This window comes from Triturus cristatus, chromosome 10 (genome assembly GCF_964204655.1).
Source record: "Triturus cristatus chromosome 10, aTriCri1.1, whole genome shotgun sequence".
Lineage (NCBI taxonomy): Eukaryota > Metazoa > Chordata > Amphibia > Caudata > Salamandridae > Triturus > Triturus cristatus.
In genome coordinates this window covers 57,087,885-57,106,158 of record NC_140593.1, presented here as the reverse complement: position 1 = coordinate 57,106,158, position 18,274 = coordinate 57,087,885, and the positions used below count along the sequence as shown (strand labels likewise).

General features: G+C 53.1%; 1 protein-coding gene across 2 annotated transcripts in view; it reads left to right on the top strand.

The window, feature by feature from the left end:
- The first annotated feature begins 389 nt into the window (after positions 1-389).
- LOC146788822 (Krueppel-like factor 5) overlaps positions 390-18,274 on the top strand; it is a 155,342-nt gene continuing 137,457 nt past the window's right edge. For both annotated transcript variants that reach the window (XM_085630407.1, XM_085630406.1), the window contains exon 1: positions 390-699. In XM_085630407.1, the coding sequence (XP_085486533.1) occupies positions 532-699 (168 nt within the window). In that variant the 5' untranslated portion in view covers positions 390-531. The remainder of the gene's footprint in view (positions 700-18,274) is intronic.

The following is an 18,274-nucleotide window of genomic DNA, read 5'->3' as shown; positions in this document are numbered from 1 at the left end:
TACTTTCTACTTTATATTTATATATTTCTCTCCTTTTCGTCTTTTGCTATCTCTTTTTGTGGTTTGGTTTGATGCTATATTTTCCATTCCTTAGTTTTTGCTTTCCTCACTTTCTCTTTTATATTTGTCTACCTCTCTCCTTTCCGTCTTTCTTTAATTCTCCCCTCTCGTGTTTCGGTGTTATGTTTTCTTCCTCTTTCTTTCTTTTTCGTTTCTTCCTTCTCTCAACTCCCCTTGCTTCCTCACCCCTCCTGCCTCCCATGGCTGACAGACATGACCCCTGCGCACCTGGTCCCTTCCATTGGCTGAGTGTTCGGGCTGTGATTGGCTGCCAGCTGCTGTCAGTGCCTGGGGCCCCTCCCTCCTTGGACAGGTAAGGTTTCACTCTTTAGTGCAGACACCCCAGCAGCAGCTCACCTGGTCTCTGTGGAATACACGACTCCCTCCTGGCTTGCTGCTCCCGCGCAGCCCACCTCCCACCCACCCACCCATCCTCCCAGGCTTGCATGTGCTGATAAGGACGTGGGGGTGATGAGAGACAGCTGCCCCACCCTGTGCACCCCTGCGCCGGACGAAGCCGCAGTCTTCACCCAGTTAAAGCCGGTCAGGATGTCCGGGGAGGCGGGCGAGGAGAGCTCGGTGTTTGAGGAGTCCAAGGGCGGCCTCCGGGGCCTGGAGAGTCCGCAGGACCTGGTGCAGGTGAGAAGCCGGCCCCAGGGAGGATGGGTCCAGTGGCTTTAGGACCCGAGGAGAGGGCGTGGGGGTCTGGGGAGGAACTTGGGGCACCAGGGAAGCGGCCGTGGGGCTTCTGAGGGCATCTGGGGGGCAGCGGGTCCTCCAAGGGAGGTGGAAGTTGGCTTCGGGGAAGAGTAACAGACCCTTTACGGGGGAGGGGTGATGTGGACTCCAGGGAATGCCAAGGGCTAGCCCAGGTAGAGGAGGGCAGGGGAGACTCCACCGGAGGGAGAGGCTTCAGAGGGGGGCAATGGGGCATCAAGGCGACCAAGGCTGGTGCCAGGGAGGGAAAGAAGAGATTCACGTGGGGGCAGGGGGGCCTCCAGGAAGGGGTCAAGGGAAGTTTGGGAAAAGGTACTCAGTGGGAGCGAGGACTCTTGGGGGAAGGAACCCCCTAGGTGCCTGGTGATTCAGCAACCCGTAATGCAGCAGAGGAGGGGCAGGAAGGGCCGGACCCCTGGGCCTCGGGCCCTGAGAGGCAGCCCCCCTAGGGCAGCAGAGATGGGGCAGGAAGGACCGGCCCCTGGGAGGCAGCACCCCCTAGGTTAGCAGAGATGGGGCAGCATTGACCGGGCCTCGGGCCCTGAGAGACAGCACCCCCTAGGGCAGCAGAGATGGGGCAGGAAAGAGCGGGCCCCTGGGAGGCAGCACCCCCTAGGGCAGCAAAGATGGGGCGGGAGGGACTGGGCCTCGGGCCCTGAGAAGCAGCACCCCCTAGGGCAGCAGAGATGGGGCAGGAAGCGCCTGGGCGTAGGGGCCCTGAGAGGCAGCACCCCCTAGGGCAGCAGAGATGGGGCAGGAAGGGCTGGACCCCCGGGCCTCAGGGCTCTGAGAGGCAGCACCCCCTAGGGCAGCAGAGATGGGGCAAGAAGGGCCTGGGCGTCAAGGCCCTGAGAGGCAGCACCCCCTAGGGCAGCAGAGATGGGGCAGGAAGGGCCTTCGGGGCCCTGAGAGGCAGCACCCCCTAGGGCAGCAGAGATGGGGCAGGAAGCGCCTGGGCGTAGGGGCCCTGAGAGGCAGCACCCCCTAGGGCAGCAGAGATGGGGCAGGAAGGGCTGGACCCCCGGGCCTCAGGGCTCTGAGAGGCAGCACCCCCTAGGGCAGCAGAGATGGGGCAAGAAGGGCCTGGGCGTCAAGGCCCTGAGAGGCAGCACCCCCTAGGGCAGCAGAGATGGGGCAGGAAGGGCCTTCGGGGCCCTGAGAGGCAGCACCCCCTAGGGCAGCAGAGATGGGGCAGGAAGGGCCTTCGGGGCCCTGAGAGGCAGCACCCCCTAGGGCAGCAGAGATGGGGCAGGAAGGGCCTTCGGGGCCCTGAGAGGCAGCACCCACTAGGGCAGCAGAGAAGGGGCAGTAAGCGCCTGGGCGTAGGGGCCCTGAGAGGCTGCACCCCCTAGGGCAGCAGAGATGGGGCAGGAAGGGCCTTCGGGGCCCTGAGAGGCAGCACCCCCTAGGGCAGCAGAGATGGGGCAGGAAGAGTCTGGCCCCTGGGCCTTTGGACCTGCGAGTCTGCATCCCCTAGGTTAGCAGAGATGGGGCAGGAAGGGTCTGCCCCTTGGGCCCTGCGGGTCTGCACCCCCTATGGCAGTAAAGATGGGGCAGGGAGGGCCGGACCCCTATGGGGCCCCTGGACTTGCTTCCAGAGCCCCGACATGCCGACTGGTTTGCTTCCACTTGTCCCAGGTACGAACCCTAGCTCCCAGTCTGAAGCTGGTGCGCCGGGGTCAGGTGAAAGGTCACGATCTTTAAGATGTTACAGCCTGCGAGCACAGAGCAGACATGCTGGGTAACGGGGCTCATGGTTTCACCCGGTGCCACCAGAGTGTATTTCCACTTTTGTTAAGCACCAAGGGTCCCCGGGTCAGATCAAAGTGGACATATATTGTATATTATTTAAACACACTCAGAGAGAGACCGGAGCAGCGCAGATCTCAGTGCAGCCGCTGTGTGGTTTGTGACATAGATATTATGTTATCAGCATGTGTGTAGGGCAGGTCTACCTTGTGTGCGGCCTCATGGCGCTATAGAGCCTGGGCGCCCTCTCTGTACCAGTCTGGAGTTTTCACCAAGAGGCTGCCTTTGTTATTGAATACGTGATTTGTTTTAATAGTTGTCGGTATTGGTTACCGCGTGAAATAACGCGTCTGAATCCGCTGGGGTCTTCGGAAGTGTGCCAGGGCGTGGACCCGGCGCCCATGACCGCGCCCTGTGTCCTCCGTTGGTGGCAGCCCAGTGCCCGGCCTGGGCACCCTGGCACCCGTAGCTCCTGTGCGCTGATGTGTGCGAGGTCCGTACATACCTGTGCATCAGTGTACAGCGCCCCAGGAACGGAGGGAGGGGCGATACAAATAAGGGTGCACTTTAGCGGCAGGACACCGTCACAGTGGCCCGCTGGGCGCAAAGAAAGTCCGGCCAAGGTGTGCACTCCAAGCAGTAAACTTTGTGTCTGTCAAAAGCCGTTGTGCATATGACCGGTTTTATCTTCTGGCACTTTGAAAAGTTCAAGTTGCAAAAAACATATTGTACGCTTTTATTTTTGTGTGAAATAGTTATAAGTGTCACATGTTAGACGCACTTTAAACGTGGTGCAGTGCGGAGGCGACCAGGCGGGCACGGAGGCTGGCAGCTTTGGCTTCTACGGTATTGTGAATTTATATAGCGCGTTGAAGCGCTCTGTGAACAGGCACGCGCTTCTCCTTGGAGCCCAGGGTTTGTCTGGCAGTATCCCACACTCCTGTCTGTACATTTAGCACGGGTTACTCGTGCACACATGTGTGCACACTGGCATGTCTTGGTGACGGGTGTGCGGCGCTTTGAGAACGCCGCATTCCACCGCTTGTGTGTACGTATAAACACTATCGCTAGTGCACATACAACATATGCATATATCATACATGGAGCCTGGCAGCCCAAGGCTGCTTCCAGGGATCGCTACAGGCTGACGCTTTACAGCACCGGGCTGTCCAGGCACGGGATGGCGCTGTGCTGCACCAGGCTGTACTGGCACGGCTGGCGCTGTGCTACCCCGGGCTGTCCTGGCACGGGCTGGCGGCAGCTCCAGAAGGTCTTTTGAAATCTCGCAGGACGAGTTCCTTGGAGGGTGGGTGCATTCTTCGGCGGTGTTTGAAAGGGAGGTTTTCGGCATGTACTGGGGGCCCCTGTGGGGGCGGACAACGCCCACAGACAGCAGCAACACAGGAATCTCATGGACTTGGCTAAAGTGAAGGGGCATTCCTGCGCGAGGGTTGTGGTGCCAGCCAAGAGCAGTGATTGGCTGTGTGTCTGAGCGCAGGGGTGCCAGCCGAGACCCTTAACCCTGCCCCTGCCTGGCACACGCGTGGGACCTCAGGCTGTTATGCCAGCCGAGACAACCTATGCCTGTCACACACTGCGGGACCCCAGCCTGTGGTGCCAGCAGAGACCAACCCTACCCGTTCCTGGACACACGCTGCGGGACCCCTGTCTGTGGTGCCAGCGAAGACCAATAACCCTGCCCGTGCCTGGACACACACTGAGGGACACCAGTGCCAGCAGGGCTCACTCCCTGACACTGTGCCCCTGCTCGGGCACCGACTGCGGGACCTCAGGCTGCGGCGTCAGTAGGAACAGCTAAAAACGTGCGAAGAAAACATAAACTCTCCCAGGCTGTGGCACCAACAGAGGAGGCAAATCTCCTCGCCATGTTTGCGCGCAAGCTTCAGCTCCCCGTGCTGTGGTGCCAGGAGAGAGCCCAGTGCCCCTGTGCCAGACCACCCAGGGGAAGAGTTGGTTTTACTCATAGTGCGGAGATGAGATGATCAGAAGGACAGTAAACTATCCCTACCCCCCCCCCCCATGCTGTGGCGCCACCAGAGGTAGATTCAACTCTGAGTTTGGGTACAGACTGCAGCTCCTCATGTTGTGGTACCATCAGAGGGACAGTACTCTCTCAGCATGGGCACAGACTGAGGCTTCTCTTGCTGTGGTGCCAGCGGAGGGACAGTACTCTCTCAGCATGGGCACAGACTGAGGCTTCTCTTGCTGTGGTGCCAGTGGGGGGACAGTACTCTCTCAGCATGGGCACAGACTGGAGCTCCTCATGCTGTGGTACCAGCGGCGGGACAGTACTCTCTCAGCATGGGCACAGACTGAGACTTCTCATGCTGTGGTACCATCAGAGGGACAGTACTCTCTCAGCATGGGCACAGACTGAGGCTCCTCCTGCTGTGGTACCAGCGGAGGGACAGTACTCTCTCAGCATGGGCACAGACTGGAGCTCCTCATGCTGTGGTACCAGCGGCGGGACAGTACTCTCTCAGCATGGGCACAGACTGAGACTTCTCATGCTGTGGTACCATCAGAGGGACAGTACTCTCTCAGCATGGGCACAGACTGAGGCTCCTCATGCTGTGGTACCAGCGGAGGGACAGTACTCTCTCAGCATTTGCACAGTCTGGAGCTGTTCATGCTGTTGTACCACCGGAGGGACAGTACTCTCTCAGCATGGGCACAGACGGCAGCTCCTCATGCTGTGCTACCAGCGGAGGGACAGTACTCTCTCAGCATGGGCACAGACTGAGACTTCTCATGCTGTGGTACCATCAGAGGGACAGTACTCTCTCAGCATGGGCACAGACTGAGGCTTCTCATGCTGTGGTACCAGCGGAGGGACAGTACTCTCTCAGCATGGGCACAGACTGAGACTTCTCATGCTGTGGGACCATCAGAGGGACAGTACTCTCTCAGCATGGGCACAGACTGAGGCTTCTCATGCTGTGGTACCAGCGGAGGGACAGTACTCTCTCAGCATGTGCACAGACTGAGGCTCCTCATGCTGTGGTGCCAGTGGGGGGACAGTACTCTCTCAGCATGGGCACAGACTGAGACTTCTCATGCTGTGGTACCATCAGAGGGACAGTACTCTCTCAGCATGGGCACAGACTGAGGCTTCTCATGCTGTGGTGCCAGCGGAGGGACAGTACTCTCATAGCATGGGCACAGACTGAGGCTCCTCATGCTGTGGTACCAGTGGGGGGACAGTACTCTCTCAGCATGGGCACAGACTGAGGCTCCTCATGCTGTGGTACCATCAGACAGACTGTACTCTCTCATCATGGGCAGAGACTGCGGCTCCTCATGCTGTGGTACCAGTGGGGGGACAGTACTCTCTTAGCATGTGCACAGACTGAGGCTCCTCATGCTGTGGTACCATCAGAGGGAAAGTACTCTCTCAGCATGGGCACAGACTGAGGCTCCTCATGCTGTGGTACCAGTGGGGGGACAGTACTCTCTCAGCATGTGCACAGACTGAGACTTCTCATGCTGTGGTACCATCAGAGGGACAGTACTCTCTCAGCATGGGCACAGACTGAGGCTCCTCATGCTGTGGTACCAGTGGGGGGACAGTACTCTCTTAGCATGTGCACAGACTGAGGCTCCTCATGCTGTGGTGCCAGTGGGGGGACAGTACTCTCTCAGCATGAGCACAGACTGCAGCTCCTCATGCTGTGGTACCATCAGACGGACAGTATTCTTTCAGCATGGGGACAGACTGAGGCTTCTCATGCTGTGGTGCCAGCGGAGGGACAGTAAATTCTCAGCTTGGGCATAGACTGAAGTTCCTCATGCTGTGGTACCAGCGGAGGGACAGTACTCTCTCAGCATGGGCACAGGCTGAGGCTTCACATGCTGTGGTACCAGCAGAGGGACAGTACTCTCTCAGCATGGGCACAGGCTGAGGCTTCTCATGCTGTGGTACCAGCGGAGGGACAGTACTCTCTCAGCATGGGCACAGGCTGAGGCTTCTCATGCTGTGGTACCAGCGGAGGGACAGTACTCTCTCAGCATGGGCACAGACTGAGGCTTCTCATGCTGTGGTACCATCAGTGGGACAGTACTCTCTCAGCATTTGCACAGACTGGAGCTGTTCATGCTGTGGTACCAGCGGAGGGGCAGTACTCTCTCAGCATGGGCACAGACTGAGGCTTCTCATGCTGTGGTGCCAGCGGAGGGACAGTACTCTCTCAGCATGGGCACGGACTGAGGCTTCTCATGCTGTGGTGCCAGCGGAGGGACAGTACTCTCTTAGCATGGGCACAGACTGAGGCTTCTCATGCTGTGGTGCCAGTGGAGGGACAGTACTCTCTCAGCATGGGCACAGACTGCAGCTCCTCATGCTGTGATGCCAGCGGAGGGACAGTACTCTCTCAGCATGGGCACAGACTGCAGCTCCTCATGCTGTGGTACCAGCGGAGGGACAGTACTCTCTCAGCATGGGCAAAGACTGAGGCTTCTCATTCTGTGGGGCCAGCGGAGGGACAGTACTCTCTCAGCATGGGCACAGACTGCAGCTCCTCATGCTGTGGTACCAGCGGAGGGACAGTACTCTCTCAGCATGGGCACAGACTGAGGCTTCTCATGCTGTGGTACCATCAGAGGGACAGTACTCTCTCAGCATGGGCACAGACTGGAGCTCCTCATGCTGTGGTACCAGCGGCGGGACAGTACCCTCTCAGCATGGGCACAGACTGAGACTTCACATGCTGTGGTACCATCAGAGGGACAGTACTCTCTCAGCATGGGCACCGACTGAGGCTCCTCATGCTGTGGTACCAGTGGGGGGACAGTACTCTCTCAGCATGTGCACAGACTGAGGCTTCTCATGCTGTGGTACCAGCGGAGGGACAGTACTCTCTCAGCATGGGAACAGACTGAGGCTTCTCATGCTGTGGTACTATCAGTGGGACAGTACTCTCTCAGCATGGGCACAGACTGAGGCTTCTCATGCTGTGGTACCAGCGGAGGGACAGTACTCTCTCAGCATGGGCACAGACTGAGGCTTCTCATGCTGTGGTACCAGTGGAGAGACAGTACTCTCTCAGCATGGGCACAGACTGAGGCTTCTCTTGCTGTGGTGCCAGCGGAGGGACAGTACTCTCTCAGCATGGGCACAGACTGAGGCTCCTCATGCTGTGGTACCAGCGGAGGGACAGTACTCTCTCAGCATGGGCACAGACTGAGGCTTCTCATGCTGTGGTGCCAGTGGAGGGACAGTACTCTCTCAGCAAGGGCACAGACTGCAGCTCCTCATGCTGTGGTACCATGAGAGGGACAGTACTCTCTCAGCATGGGCACCGACTGAGGCTCCTCATGCTGTGGTACCACCAGAGGGACAGTACTCTCTCAGCATGGGCACCGACTGAGGCTCCTCATGCTGTGGTACCACCAGAGGGACAGTACTCTCTCAGCATGGGCACAGACTGAGGCTCCTCATGCTGTGGTACCAGCGGAGGGACAGTACTCTCTCAGCATGGGCACATACTGAGGCTTCTCATGCTGTGGTACTATCAGTGGGACAGTACTCTCTCAGCATTTGCACAGACTGGAGCTGTTCATGCTGTGGTACCAGCGGAGGGACAATACTCTCAGCATGGGCACAGGCTGAGGCTTGTCATGCTGTGGTGCCAGCGGAGGGACAGTACTCTCTCAGCATGGGCACAGACTGAGGCTTCTCATGCTGTGGTACCAGTGGAGGGACAGTACTCTCTCAGCATGGGCAGAGACTGCGGCTCCTCGTGCTGTGGTACCAGCGGAGGGACAGTACTCTCTCAGCATGGGCAGAGACTGCGGCTCCTCGTGCTGTGGTACCAGCGGAGGGACAGTACTCTCTCAGCATGGGCACAGAGTGAGGGTCCTCATGCTGTGGTGCCAGTGGAGGGACAGTACTCTCTCAGCATGGGCACAGGCTGAGGCTTCTCATGCTGTGGTACCATCAGAGGGACAGTACTCTCTCAGCATGGGCACAGGCTGAGGCTTCTCATGCTGTGGTGCCAGGAGAGGTTGCGTCATCTCATCTTTGGCAGAGAGGGATGCTTCTCATGACGTGCTATGCGTGCTTTAAGCATATCTATAGAGGCATTCACTATCCACAGTGCCTGTTTGCTCTTCAGAAGTGTCTAAAAGGTTCACTTGCTCTTGGGGAGCTTATATTCAACTTCTCACTACACACACCATAAAGGTCTCAAATTCCACTCCTCCAGTCTTGAAAGGGAAGAGCAAAACAATTAAAAATAACAAAGTTTAATCTTATATCATATAAATGTGCTCCTACATATGTATACAGAATCACAACGAAAGGGTTAAAAACAATTCAAATAATTATTACACACAATATAAAAACCATCAAAGAGCGACGCAGTACAAGACATATACATTTGTCATCAATAACGATTAATTTGAAGGAATCAATCAGAGTATTAACATTATTTCATTATCTGGATGGAACACCTCGTTCCTCAAATTTAAAGTTTGGAAGAATCCGTAGTCTTCCTGGTTAAAATAAACTAAAGACATGGGTCACACTTCACCGTAAACTCATGGATGCTAAACCGATCTCCAAACCAACTTCTTTTTCACTAGGAACGACTGCTGAGTCTTCCAAAGTCTGAGAACAGCCAGAAAGATTGAGAATATTGGTCTCGCCTTTATAGATTGGGTAATTCTAGAAAAAACCTTGGATCATATGAATGTTGTTTGATTGCAAGTGTGAGTGTTGGTATACTTCCCGGTGCAGACTGGGTTATTTGGGGCAAATGTATATGTAGGTCTATGGAAAAATGGGGGTGCATGTTGGTAGAAACTTTTAATCCTCCTGTAAAAAATCTTTAAAATTAGTACAAAATGCTTTTGGTAAGGGTCATTTATAGTATGTTTCTCGTACAATTTAAGAGATGTAGTGATTGTAACTAAGTGTATTTATGTTGATATCTGCTCTGTCTTTACACAGGTGAATCTCCTAGGCCATTCGTTTAAGAGGGATAGATATTTTGTTGTCCTGGGGAAGGTGGCTTCGTCATTCTAAGTACACCGAAACGCGTCAACGCTTGTTACTTATGGTTACATTTGAGGAACGAGGTGTTGCATCTAGATAATGAAATAACGTCAATTCTCTGAATCCTTCAAATGAATCGTTATTGATGGCAAATGTATATGTCTTGTACTGCATCGCTCTGTGATGGTTTTAATATTGTGTGTAATATATATTTGAATTGTTTTTAACCATGTCATTGCGATTTTGTATACATATGTATGAGCACATTTTTATGATATAAGATTAAAGTTACTGGTGGAGTGGAATGTTCGAGTGCTTGATGGTGTGTGGAGTGAGATGTTGAATATAAGCTCTCCAAGTGCAAGTGAACCTTTTAGCCATTTATGGTGCCCTGACTCTTGGAATAGAGGGGCCACTCTCTGTTTACATGCTCTTCAGAAGTGCAAGCACTCTCCAGTTAAATGTATTGCACCAGGGCTGAGAAGTGCAGGTACCCTCCCGTTCAAGCGAAAAAAGTGCCGGAACTCTGTACCGGAGAGCACCTGCATGTTTAAAGCACTGGTGCCAGCAGAGGTAAGGCCCCGGCACGGGCACGTGGTCTCTCCTCATGCTGTGGCGCCAGTTCAGAGGCCCTGAACCCTCCCTGATGCCAAAGACAAGCCTCCCTCCTGTGCCAGACAGACTCCGCCGTACAGCACTCTGCTGTGGTAGTTTTCCTTCGTGCTGTACACGATCCGAGGTCAGAACGGACCTGCGGCCCGCTGCGCCCTCACAAACGCACACGAGACACAAACAGCACAGCTCATTGAAGCGGCAGACAGCAATGTTTGCATTGTAGTTGGTTGCATGCATATAGCGCTTACCACCTCGACAAGTCACGAGACGCTGAAGCGCTGTTCTCCCAATTGGAGTTACTGGACAGCCAGCACCTACGTCAAGGCTCGTGCGCCATCTACAGAGCCATCATCTCAAACACCCCTCACCTCTGTTTGACACCCCACCCAGAGAAGCCCAGCACATCCGAAAAAGGTGCTGCAAAGCAAATTAGGGAAACCGGCCTCCCCATCCGTACACCCAGGATGTAGGAGAGCAACTCCCTGCCCATCAGGACCACCCCAGCCCTGCCCCACCCCAAGAAAGAAGGCGCACCACTGTTCTGGGTGCCAGTACTGGCGGTATCGGTATTGGAGAGGAGTTGGCCTAACGGTCAGGGCGCTCGAACGCGGACCTGGGGGAACTGGGGTCGAGTCTCGGTAACGACGCTAAAACATCCTGTGATTCAGGGCAAATCACGTAATCTCCCCGAGCCTAACAAAAAAAAAAAAATGAAATGAATGTAACGTAACTGGTGCTATGTAAAGCGCTCTGATACCTGCTTGGATTCGGGTCTAGTTCGCGCTATATAAAACTCTGCAAAAAAAAAAGGACCTGGGGTATTGGTGCAAGGACCTGGGGTATTGGTGCAAGGACCTGGGGTATTGGTGCAAGGACCTGGGGTATTGGTGCAAGGACCTGGGGTATTGATGCAAGGGCTGGAGGTATTGATGCAAGGACTGGAGGTATTGATGCCAGGACTGGAGATATTGATGCCAGGAGTGGAGGTATGGATGCAAGGACTGGAGGTATCGATGCAAGGACTGGAGGTATCGATGCCAGCACTGGAGGTATTGATGCAAGGACTGGAGGTATGGATGCAAGGACTGGAGGTATGGATGCCAGGACTGGAGATATTGATGCAAGGACTGGAGGTATGGATGCAAGGACTGGAGGTATCGATGCAAGGACTGGAGGTATTGATGCCAGGAGTGGAGGTATGGATGCCAGGACTGGAGATATTGATGCAAGGACTGGAGGTATCGATGCAAGGACTGGAGATATTGATGCAAGGACTGGAGATATTGATGCAAGGACTGGAGGTATTGATGCAAGGATTGGAGGTATTGATGCAAGGATTGGAGGTATTGATGCAAGGATTGGAGGTATGGATGCAAGGGCTGGAGGTATGGATGCAAGGGCTGGAGGTATTGATGCAAGGACTGGAGGTATGGATGCAAGGACTGGAGGTATTGATGCCAGGACTGGAGATATTGATGCCAGGAGTGGAGGTATTGATGCAAGGACTGGAGGTATTGATGCAAGGGCTGGAGGTATTGATGCAAGGATTGGAGGTATTGATGCAAGGACTGGAGGTATTGATGCAAGGGCTGGAGGTATTGATGCAAGGACTGGAGGTATGGATGCAAGGACTGGAGGTATTGATGCCAGGACTGGAGATATTGATGCCAGGAGTGGAGGTATTGATGCAAGGACTGGAGGTATTGATGCCAGGACTGGAGATATTGATGCCAGCACTGGAGGTATTGATGCAAGGACTGGAGGTATTGATGCAAGGGCTGGAGGTATTGATGCAAGGACTGGAGGTATTGATGCAAGGACTGGAGGTATGGATGCAAGGACTGGAGGTATGGATGCAAGGACTGGAGGTATGGATGCCAGGACTGGAGATATTGATGCCAGGAGTGGAGGTATTGATGCAAGGATTGGAGGTATTGATGCAAGGACTGGAGGTATGGATGCAAGGACTGGAGGTATTGATGCAAGGACTGGAGGTATTGATGCCAGGACTGGAGATATTGATGCCAGGAGTGGAGGTATTGATGCAAGGACTGGAGGTATTGATGCCAGGACTGGAGATATTGATGCAAGGACTGGAGGTATGGATGCAAGGACTGGAGGTATTGATGCAAGGACTGGAGGTATTGATGCCAGGACTGGAGATATTGATGCCAGGAGTGGAGGTATTGATGCAAGGACTGGAGGTATTGATGCAAGGATTGGAGGTATTGATGCAAGGATTGGAGGTATTGATGCAAGGATTGGAGGTATTGATGCAAGGATTGGAGGTATTGATGCAAGGATTGGAGGTATTGATGCAAGGACTGGAGGTATGGATGCAAGGACTGGAGGTATTGATGCAAGGGCTGGAGGTATTGATGCAAGGACTGGAGGTATTGATGCAAGGACTGGAGGTATTGATGCAAGGACTGGAGGTATGGATGCAAGGACTGGAGGTATTGATGCCAGGACTGGAGATATTGATGCCAGGAGTGGAGGTATTGATGCAAGGATTGGAGGTATTGATGCAAGGACTGGAGGTATGGATGCAAGGACTGGAGGTATTGATGCAAGGACTGGAGGTATTGATGCCAGGACTGGAGATATTGATGCCAGGAGTGGAGGTATTGATGCAAGGACTGGAGATATTGATGCAAGGACTGGAGATATTGATGCAAGGACTGGAGATATTGATGCAAGGACTGGAGGTATTGATGCAAGGATCGGAGGTATTGATGCAAGGATCGGAGGTATTGATGCAAGGACTGGAGGTATTGATGCAAGGGCTGGAGGTATTGATGCAAGGACTGGAGGTATTGATGCAAGGACTGGAGGTATTGATGCAAGGACTGGAGGTATGGATGCAAGGACTGGAGGTATTGATGCCAGGACTGGAGATATTGATGCCAGGAGTGGAGGTATTGATGCAAGGATTGGAGGTATTGATGCAAGGACTGGAGGTATGGATGCAAGGACTGGAGGTATTGATGCAAGGACTGGAGGTATTGATGCCAGGACTGGAGATATTGATGCCAGCACTGGAGGTATTGATGCCAGCACTGGAGGTATTGATGCAAGGACTGGAGGTATGGATGCAAGGACTGGAGGTATGGATGCCAGGAGTGGAGGTATTGATGCCAGGAGTGGAGGTATTGATGCAAGGACTGGAGGTATTGATGCAAGGACAGGAGGTATTGATGCAAGGACTGGAGGTATTGATGCAAGGATTGGAGGTATTGATGCAAGGACTGGAGGTATTGATGCAAGGATTGGAGGTATTGATGCAAGGACTGGAGGTATTGATGCAAGGACTGGAGGTATTGATGCAAGGGCTGGAGGTATTGATGCAAGGACTGGAGGTATTGATGCAAGGACTGGAGGTATTGATGCAAGGACTGGAGGTATGGATGCAAGGACTGGAGGTATTGATGCCAGGACTGGAGATATTGATGCCAGGAGTGGAGGTATTGATGCAAGGATTGGAGGTATTGATGCAAGGACTGGAGGTATTGATGCCAGGACTGGAGATATTGATGCCAGCACTGGAGGTATTGATGCAAGGATTGGAGGTATTGATGCAAGGACTGGAGGTATGGATGCAAGGACTGGAGGTATTGATGCAAGGACTGGAGGTATTGATGCAAGGACTGGAGGTATTGATGCCAGGAGTGGAGGTATTGATGCAAGGACTGGAGGTATTGATGCAAGGACAGGAGGTATTGATGCAAGGACTGGAGGTATTGATGCAAGGATTGGAGGTATTGATGCAAGGACTGGAGGTATTGATGCAAGGATTGGAGGTATTGATGCAAGGACTGGAGGTATTGATGCAAGGACTGGAGGTATTGATGCAAGGACTTGAGGTATTGATGCAAGGGCTGGAGGTATTGATGCAAGGACTGGAGGTATTGATGCAAGGACTGGAGGTATTGATGCCAGGAGTGGAGGTATTGATGCAAGGACTGGAGGTATTGATGCCAGGAGTGGAGGTATTGATGCAAGGACTGGAGGTATTGATGCAAGGACTGGAGGTATTGATGCCAGGAGTGGAGGTATTGATGCAAGGACTGGAGGTATGCTCCCCAGTGGAATGTTCTCGATGCCAGCACTGGAGGTATTGATGAAAGGACTGGAGGTATTGATGCAAGGACTGGAGGAATTGATGCAAGGACTGGGGGTATTGGTGCAAGGACTGGGGGTATTGGTGCAAGGACTGGGGGTATTGGTGCAAGGACCTGGGGTATTGGTGCAAGGACCTGGGGTATTGATGCAAGGAATGGAGGTATTGATGCAAGGACTGGAGGTATTGATGCAAGGGCAGGAGGTATTGATGCAAGGACTGGAGGAATTGATGCAGGGACTGGAGGTATTGATGCAAGGACTGGGGGTATTGGTGCAAAGACCTGGGGTATTGGTGCAAGGACCTGGGGTATTGATGCAAGGAATGGAGGTATTGATGCAAGGACTGGAGGTATTGATGCAAGGACTGGAGGAATTGATGCAAGGACTGGAGGTATTGATGCAAGGACTGGAGGTATTGATGCAAGGGATGGAGGTATTGATACAAGGACTGGAGGTATTGATGCAAGGACTGGAGGTATGCTCCTCAGTGGAATGTTCTCTATGCCAGCACTGGAGGTATTGATGCCAGCACTGGAGGTATTGATGCCAGCACTGGAGGTATTGATGCCAGCACTGAAGGTATTGATGCAAGGACTGGAGGTATTGATGCTAGGATTGAAGGTATGCTCCTCAGTGGAATGTTCTCTATGCCAGCACTGGAGGTATTGATGCCAGCACTGGAGGTATTGATGCCAGCACTGGAGGTATTGATGCCAGCACTGAAGGTATTGATGCAAGGACTGGAGGTATTGATGCTAGGACTGGGGGTATGCTCCTCAGTGGAATGTTCTCTATGCCAGCAATGGAGGTATTGATGCCAGCACTGGAGGTATTGATGCCAGCACTGAAGGTATTGATGCAAGGACTGGAGGTATGCTCCCCAGTGGAATGTTCTCGATGCCCGCACTGGAGGTATTGATCCAAGGATTGGAGGTATTGATGCTAGGACTGGAGGTATGCCCCTCAGTGGAATGTTCTTGATGCCAAGACTTGAAGTATTGATCCAAGGAGTGGATGTATTGAAGCAAGTACCGGAGGAGTTGATGCAAGGACTGAAGAAATGCTTCCCAGTGGAATGTTCTCGATGCAAGGACTGTAGGCATTTTTTCTTTAAGTTGTTGTATAGCGCATGTGAGAAGGTGGCCTGATATATGCTGTCCACTAGTTCTAGTGGGCACCTTGTATCAGTCCAAACAACCCCTTATGGTGAATGGTTAAAGACAACCTTTATTGAAAGCTAGCCTAGTGGTAGCTATGGAGAGCAGCCTTCAGGCTAAGTCTTGAAGGAATGTAAAGCAGCTTGTTTTACCAGTCTATAATCTCTTTAATGATGAAATGAAAGGACACCCACACCAGGTATATATTCAAAATATATGTATTTAAGATAAAACACACCCCTCTAGTCTCTTTATGAGACTGGAGTTCGAAGTACTTAGTTTACAAGTCAGCAATTATCAGCAATAGCACAAAACCACGTTTGGGTCCTAGGGGCGTATCAAACCATATACCAAAAAAGTGGTATAAGAACCACAACTGGAATAGACACTAGGCCTATAGCCTGTAGAATCGCTGGGACCCCAAGGAACCACCCAAGGTAGTGACACAGGGGACCCACGGGGACTGTATGCAGTGTGTAAACACAACCGTGGGTTCCCGTTATCTTCTATGGGCAATGTCGGGGTTGGAAATTTAAAGATTAGGGACACTTCTATTCGAGTCAGGACCAAACCCTTTTGGACTTAAGAAGTTCTAGGGCTAGCATCCACGGGAGCACTGGAGTACTCGAGTTACCTCACTAAGGGAAGCTGGGTGCATAGGTGTCTTTTGGTGTCTGGTCGCGTCGTCGATTTCAATGGGAGCCTGCAAAGAACTGCTGCTGCCGTAAAGAGGAGAAGTGTCCGAACAGATCCAAGCATGGATCTAGGATGGAAGGAACCTGAAAGCAAAGGGGACAGAGTCTGGGTCACTAGCCAGTGTCCAAGGGCAGGATGGACCAATGCCCACAGATGTCAGGTGCTTTAGGTGAGTTGGTGGGTGTCTTGGCTCTCCAGCCACGAGGTCCAGGAGGCATCGATGAAGTCCATGAGCTGGATTCGAGCTTTCCCACAAAGTCTGTCGAGTGCTGTGGTATCGGCGACCATAATGGACCCAACAAGCCTCGGCAATGGCAAGTCACTGGAATTCAGAGAAAGGACTGCGGTTCAGACCAGCAAGGTCTGAGGGACTCACCCAGCAAGGCTAAGTTAGGGCACGTCTGGAGCAACCAGGAAAGCCCAATTAGAAAAGGAGTTGTCTTCGTGGGGATCTGCTAGCCAACAGGCTAGTGATCGCGAAGGAGCCTCGGGCGGTCGCACTTGACGCTGGCCTACAGGTCACTCGTGGAGTGGAGGCCAACAACCGTTGGTGCAGGAGGTGCTCAAGGCCGGGGCTGCTCGAAGCCCAAAGCACAACTTCGAGGAGGTCCAGGAAGATTGTGTTGCTGCAAAAGTTCACGGTGTCCAGGCGTCACGGTTCCACGTCACCCATGATAGCCACGGGCCTCAGCTTTGCTGTGGACTCAAGGTAGCCTCTGGGAAGTCTGGAAATCTACCTCTAGTGATGCAAAGACTTCGACGTCCGGCGGGTGCTTCAGCGATGCAGACCGGTCAGTTGCTTCTTTGGTGCCTGCCAAGCAGGGGAGTCACTCCTTGACCCCAAGGGAGATTTCTTCAGTCTTCTAGTCAGGATAGAACGTCGAAGGTCCAGGATATATGTAGTAGAGTTTCATCCAGGGTAATTAAAATCCTAGGGAATGGATTCCTATACTTATACCAAGTTTAGGGGATGGACTAAATCTAAGGCCCCACCTATGGGTGGACCTGGGGTGGGGGTGGTTACACCCCTTCCCCTTTGTCCAGTTTCGCGCCAGAGCAGGGGCTGAATGCCCATGCAACCGGTTTGAACTGGGCTATGCACAGGGACACCTTGTGTGCCCCAGGCAGTGTCTCAAAAGCATTCTCTGAATGCACCCACCCTGCCCCAATACACATCTGCCTGCCTGGGGAGGTGGTCACACCTCCCTGTGACAGGAAACCTATTGTCCAGGCCTCCCCTGCCGGAGTTTCCCTCAGCAGCAGGAGGCCAGACCCGTGTCTGTGGCAGTGGCATCCATTTTGTGATGCCAGGGCTTTGGAAAGTTTTAACCGGGTAGACCAGTGTGAACATGTCTCTCCCTCTAGAAGGGTGGAATACTACCCCCACCGCCAGAACTGGTGGGGGGGGGGGTAGTATTCCAAAGCGTTTGACACCAAACACAACATGTTTTGATGCAGCCATTCCAAAGTTAGCATTTACCGCGAGGTTATAATGCACTTAAGAGTATATGGTATGGCTGCATCACAGAACAGCCATAAGGAAGTATTTCCGAAAGCTTCAGAGGGGCTCAGCTCATGCTTGGGCACCCTCTCACACAAAACAAAGCACTCTGCCTTCAGGATTGTCAAGGCCTGCCATAGGAGTGGCTTATAGGTTTATATGTGTCTGTATATATCGGTGGATATAGGTAGCCTATACCACTGTAAGGGGTGAAAGCACACTCTTACCCAGGCTGCAGTAGCAGACCTGTGGTGCCATTTTGGAGTGCTTCCCAGGGGTGGCATAATATATGCTGCAGCCCCTGGTAGGCCTCTGAGGTACCCATGCCCTAGGTACAAAGTATACCATATACTAGGGGCTTATAAGGCACTCCAGAATCCAATTAGATATGTACCTAATGTACATGCAAACCATTTTAGAGAGGAAGCAGATAGACTGGGGCCCTGAATAGCAGGATCCCAGTCCAACTAAGTCATAAACCAGCAAAACACCAGGATCAATGTGGGGGCAACCATGTAGTCAGATTCCACCTTCCTGCAGCGCATAGCTACGCGTGAGGTTTCCCAGAGCTTGAGGACAGAAGTCAGTAGCCTAGGAACGTGACCCACATGAGCCAGGTTTTAGTTGCAGCCTCTAATAGAC